Source organism: Photinus pyralis, unplaced genomic scaffold (assembly GCF_008802855.1).
Source record: "Photinus pyralis isolate 1611_PpyrPB1 unplaced genomic scaffold, Ppyr1.3 Ppyr1.4_LG5, whole genome shotgun sequence".
In the NCBI taxonomy this organism is placed as follows: Eukaryota; Metazoa; Arthropoda; class Insecta; order Coleoptera; family Lampyridae; genus Photinus; species Photinus pyralis.
Window position 1 is genome coordinate 37,983,231 of NW_022170596.1, and position 6,216 is coordinate 37,989,446.

General features: G+C 30.8%; 1 protein-coding gene across 1 annotated transcript; it reads right to left on the minus strand.

Annotated features, from left to right (window-relative positions):
* Nucleotides 1-399: 399 nt before the first annotated feature.
* LOC116170589 lies at nt 400-5,381 on the minus strand. The gene is made up of 9 exons (XM_031487090.1): nt 5,276-5,381; nt 5,085-5,212; nt 4,751-4,878; nt 4,578-4,700; nt 4,322-4,525; nt 4,080-4,269; nt 3,838-4,019; nt 3,572-3,734; nt 400-3,521 (listed from the first exon to the last, which is right to left on the minus strand). Exons 5-9 carry the CDS (start codon nt 4,427-4,429, stop codon nt 3,043-3,045), a joined length of 1,122 nt encoding a protein of 373 aa, XP_031342950.1. The 5' UTR covers nt 4,430-4,525; nt 4,578-4,700; nt 4,751-4,878; nt 5,085-5,212; nt 5,276-5,381; the 3' UTR covers nt 400-3,042.
* Between the last annotated feature and the right edge of the window lie 835 nt (nt 5,382-6,216).

Here is a 6,216-nt window from a genome sequence, read left to right on the forward strand (position 1 = left end):
TTGTACACTCAAAGAAAAAGAGAGGTAAAATTAACCAAAAAGAGCATATAAAAAGGCGTCATACATCTACTTTGGTATATTTTACTGCTTCAAAATGGTTAACATACTGTTATCATATTGACTGTTGAAATGACTGCAAACAAAGTTATCGTACCAATTATACTGGTACTTGACAAGAACATTTGTAGGTATACTGTAAAAAGTGCTTGAGGAACTAATATTTGGGTTCATTAACAATGTTCTCGTTTTTTCAACAATTTTGTAGTTGTGTAACGATGACACTGTGTTTCAACTATACTTTAGTTAATTAACTGACTAAATGGTCTATTATAACAAAGTTAGCAGTTGCTTTGACCATGCATTTTTTGTCCGTCTGTCTGATTACAAAAAAAACTTTTCTAGAATAATTGCTCTTTATTTTGGAATAATCATTATAAGTACACAGAAAATACAAAATACAAATAAACAGTTACCACTGTGGTAAATAGAATACTTAAATATAAGATTAGTATGTAAATTAACATAAATACACTTCATTATAAATGCTAAATATGATTAGGAACTAAAGAGCTCTTGTTGTGTTAAAAATATTTTGGCCGAACATAGGTTTTACCATTTGGCGACATATAAGTGTGAAGTGGTGAATAATAATCAAAATGAGAAGGAGAAAACATAAAAAAAGTGTCAGTGGATTCTGTAGTAGGTAACAAATATGATTGAAAATGATTGCAAAAATTTCCAAGTTTGTACTGTGAACATACGAAGTATATATTTTCGTTACTTGTAAGAACAATATCCACAATTCTATATAACTGCAGTTTTTTTGTTAACAAGTAATAGTCAATAGCATATTGAGTTCCTTTATATATGATGTCTTTTTTAAATGTCATAATATCATCGCCTATAATATTGACTGCATCTAAATTGAGATTTTTATAATAAAATTGATCCCGGAGATTTTGCTGTTTAGTGGATTTTGAATTATATGCTATAATATTCTTGAAACCATTATTATTTAACAAACGATAAGAAAATTTTAAAGAACATTTAATGCCAATGGTATAAGGGATATTTTTACGGGAATTCGTATTATTTGTGTACATTTTTAGCTCGCGGTGTTTTGATTCAAAACGGAAACACCAGATATACTTGAGAGGACCTATTTTTTTTATAATTGTTGGATAATGCAGAAGGAAATGAAATTTTGGTTTTAGGGTATTTCCAAACAGTTTCACATACTGCAGATGGTGTTGTTCAATTTTCAATGTCATTAATTTTAAATCTGTGTCATTAAATTCGGTCATTAATATTAAATCAATCATTTCTAATAAAAGACGTAATAATTTCCAGTATTTGTTATTAATGGGAACTAAATCACCGATGATAAGAGGAAGGAAGTGACAAAATGTCCACATCTCCCTGGCCGACATATGCAGCTTTAAGTTAGTTAAATGATTTATTTTTATAGGAGGGGAAATGTTTCCAATTTCTGTTTTACCATAATTAAATAGTTGTTTTCGACTATTCAATATTTTTAGTGAAAATAGATGATCCTTTTCAATCAGGTGGGTTAGAATTTGGCATACATCATAATGACAGACTCCTTCAAAGAGGTCATGCATTATGTCGACGGCATAGTTATTCACGACATGGAATGAATCAATGGTATTGAAAATTGAAATTTCCCGTATACCACTCTGTTTAGCCCTATTTTTTACTTCAATTTCATTCGAAATATCTTGTTGATAATTTTCAATGGTTCTAAATTTTGAAAGATTTTCTTGACAGTCGGATTTAATTTCACTTTGATTACACTTACAAAATCTGCATGGAAAATTAGCGCTGAAACTTTTCGTAAACCCTAATATGGAATTCAGCCCCAAATTGTCTCCAACAATAGCCATCAAAATATAATGAATCTGATGACCATGTACCATTAAGCCATCTTTTTCTAGTAACTGTATTTCTTTAATTAGTAAATTCAGGGTTGCATCGTTTCCGTAACACTTATCAGTAGATTTAAATAACAGAGCTGTAAAAATATTTTCTAATGATGAAACATGGTGCTGTGGTAGTGTTGGGAAACTGTAATAAAATGCAGCAATTGACTGACTGCCAGCATGTGAACCAAGCGCATTATTTATTTCAAAATCATCAAAATACAGAATGTATGGAATCAAAGTCTTATTTTCAAATTTTGCCTTTTTTTGTTTCCAAATTTCTCCATTTATTATATTATGTATTGTAGATTTTTGTGCAAGGTTTGTCATGTTTTCAATAGTGTCTTTCAATACGTTTGGCAACTCAAAAAATTTTTGAAATTGAAACTGTAGTGGCATTAAAGCGCCTTTGCTTGATTTAGAATCTAAACAGGGTGTACTATTGAGAATTATATGATCAACTTCATTATTGGTTTCAAAAATTTTTGGTTCTCGATAGAGGTCCCGATTTTGAAGACTTTTTGTGTACTTGTGATAAGTATTAAAATTGCAAAACGGATCCAGGCAGAAAGCCAGAAGTTTATCTATTTCACCATTATTATTATTCGTCGTATTAAAAATGTTACTCAGTTCAGTAATAATCGTACCCAACAAATTGTTAGTAATGTCGTTAATAAGTTGGTCGACATCTTTTCGGGCATAATTTGATTTACTGTAAAGTTTAGTAACAAATATTAAAGCAGTGGCTTCAATGTTCTTTAAAGCTGATGCTAAGTCATATCGAACATTTTCTCTTTCCGAGTTACCTACAGAAGAATCCGTGTTATTTTCATGTTGACTATATGATTTTTCTAATCGATTTATTGTATCTGACGATTTATTTATACATGATTTATTATTACCTTTAAAGTGTCTTTTGAATGCTTTTAAAGATTGATAAGTATGACAACAGTCAAGGCAGTAAAAGTTGCCATACGGTGTAAAACTATGAAAAAGTTTAAAATGTTTGATAAGTTCATCCACTCCATCAAATTGATTAGAAACACTCCCTGCGTTTTGCTTACATTTGTAACACTGAGGCATGTTAATAGTAAAATAAAAATTAATTTTTTAAATCGTTAAGCAAACAAAGTAAATTTGAGCACGGATTATCTTCCGGCAAGTGAATATCAAAAAAATATTTTTGGATAAAGATCCACGTATTTTGACCACATCTTGGATACTTCAAATTTAACACATGAAATATTTTAAAACACGAATCAAGAGCGGCTAAACAATTATCAAATTTATACTTTATATCATCATAGAAAACATAATAACTATTAATATGTATTAAATCGTCACCTACTGCTACTATTATAGGTTGAAGTGTTTCTCCTCTTTCTAGTAGAGTTGATTTTAATTCTTCGATTTTGTTGTCAAAGTCATTAATGGTCCGCGTGTGCAGAAAGATCGAATTTTGTGAGTCTTTTATGGTTGCTTTAATGATCAATTTCTTGTTCTGTTGATTTTTCTTTACATGCTTTATTGTGGGCGGTAACACAGCATGAAGAAGCAGTGCTACAATTACGTCAATAATTTCTGAAAGACAATTTGTTACATTATTGTAATAAACAAGATTAGGAAATTACCTTCAGTGTGATTTAGACTATTTAAATATTTCATTAACGTTAAATTTTGCTTGTCTTTAATTTTAGTGTTATAAATTGGAATGATTTTATTTTTAAAATATATCCAATTCCTTATTAGTCCATAAGTTTTGTCCTGGTATATCGAAAAAAAATCTTGTTCAATCTAAAAAGTGGAGTAAATTTATATATAATAATAATTACAACCTACTGTTAAGCAGGAGGTAGTAAGTATACTGTATGTAATTATAATAATAAAAAAAACATACCAAATTGAAGCCATGAGAATTTTTTAAAAGAGGCCAGTTCGCTAAAATAGACGTAATTCGTGTTTCTTCTGTTTCTTTCAAAATCTCACTTCTTCTCCTTGTAAAAGTCTTTCGCCAATTTTCTTGAACGTCCGTCCAAGGGGAATTATTTATCCGAAGCCAAGCAGTTAAATTCAAAATTTCTAGTGCCATAAAATATAAGTTTTCAAGTAATTGTATTACACCTGTATCTAACTACATACCATCGTCCGTTATATTCTGATCATCAATTACACCAATATTTTCGATGTTTGCGACAGTACTTGTTCGAGGAGTGATTGGAGATTGTTGGATTAAACCAATTTTTTTGAGGCGTTTTGTGTGATTGTAATATTTGTCATACAATCGTCCCGATGGAATTTGTTTTAGTCCCCTTTTCTTATAGTAGATAAACTAAAATGAATTATTTGATAATGTTAGTACCACACCAAATAGTACAAAATACCTTATCATCATGAAATCTTTGCTCTATTTCTTCGGATATCCTTTCGAATCCTTCTCTTCTCAGTTTTACATTATTTTCAATATGCCACGCTGTAATAGCATCTACCATTATTTTACGAGCTGCGTCATTGAGTTTTTTATTTTTCTCGAATACTAAGAACACATAGTTACCATTAGGGAAATTCTTTAGGGCATTCTCCAATTGCTGCAAATGTTATGTAAATTATATGATATAACACTACATGAGCAAATCATACAAAAGTTCTGCCAAATGTAGATTCCACCGATGATTCAGATGACGAGTTGGCTGCGTCAGTGTCAGTATTTATCCATAAATTTGTGTAACTATTTGAGTTACAAGGAAAATCGTTGGGTATGTTCTATTAACAAATAGTTTGTACACATAAATGTTGACATTTACAAAACTTACGTTTTCAATTTTCCATCTGGTAAGGCGATGCCGAAACTCTACTTTTATACCTAATTTTTTCTCTTTAAATAGTTCATTCAAATCCGCTTCAGTTAGCAGTTTTAGGCGTTCAATGGTTATATCCTGATCTGTAACAATAATTTCCCAAAATAATGAAGTTCCATGTGGAACAATTGTTTTAACTGTTTAAAATAATATAATTCTTTAACAAAATGATTAAACAACGTTGCGTTCCATCGCGAATTTGTTTTGTGTGTAAGAAAAAGAGAAATAACTGTAATATGTACATTCCAAGGTGGTGAATACATTCATAAATAATGATAAAAATACTTACCTAAAAACTCCTGGCAAAGGCTTGAGAACCCCCAGCTTTGTAATAAATTGAATAAGTCGCCTTCTTCACCCGCACTCCCATTAACATTAGCACCCTCATCAAACAATGTCAAAGTGTCGATGTTAGAACTAGAATTATTATCAATGTTGTACAATGTACCAAATACACTTCCAATATTTTCCATAGCGTACCGTATGACTGACGAGCATTCAAAATGAAAATGCTGGGTTACATTAGCTACATACAATGCGTAATGCGATCTTCGCGAATTTATCACGATTATGCAGTTACTATGAAACGAACTGCAACGTTAACTCAAACAAAGTCGCCGTTTATATTTCATTTTATATTGTTGATGAACAATTTCGTAGTTAGAATTTACTTATGACGTGGTAAAGTGACTATGGTTTCTAAATAATACAACTATTGATGTAAAACGATTTATCAAATTCGTTGTTACATTACCACAAACAATTGTAGAGGTTTACAACATGGCTGTTACTTCACAATTTTCACCAAATAATTTGACAATTATCACAACATTTTAACAGAATATGTTGTTGAACTACAATAACCATTTGTAAAAATATAAAGTAATTGTTATTTAACAATTTTTGAAACAGAAATGACTACATTTCGGGTAGATTGTACAGAATTAATATGACAATGTTTTATTGGTAAATGAAACAAACCAAATTTATAGAATTAAACTAAATTCTATTTAACTGTACTAACGTTTAAGTAAACTGTTGGTTAACAAATATATTTGTTTACTTTAACTGTCGATATTTTTTTGAGTGTACTTCTGATCCCACCACGCACACAACATAATCCTCTAAAAGCGATACGGTCTTGCATTTTTTGTGTTTGGCATTCTGAAAATACACCCATTCTTCCGCCAGTTACAACCCGATGCCAAAAACTCTTTCTTTGGTGACGTAAATGCAGCATTTCGCACACAGTTTTTCGCTTTCCCATCCGTTGTTCGTTCAGTTGGTGTTGGCGATGGTAAATGGCTTGCCGAGTAACATTCAAATGCCGCGCTACCATTTGTTGTGTTTGTGTAGTGTCTTCGTCCAATTATGCTTATAAATCCCCATCTGTAAACTTCTTTGGTCGATTTTGGCGTTCT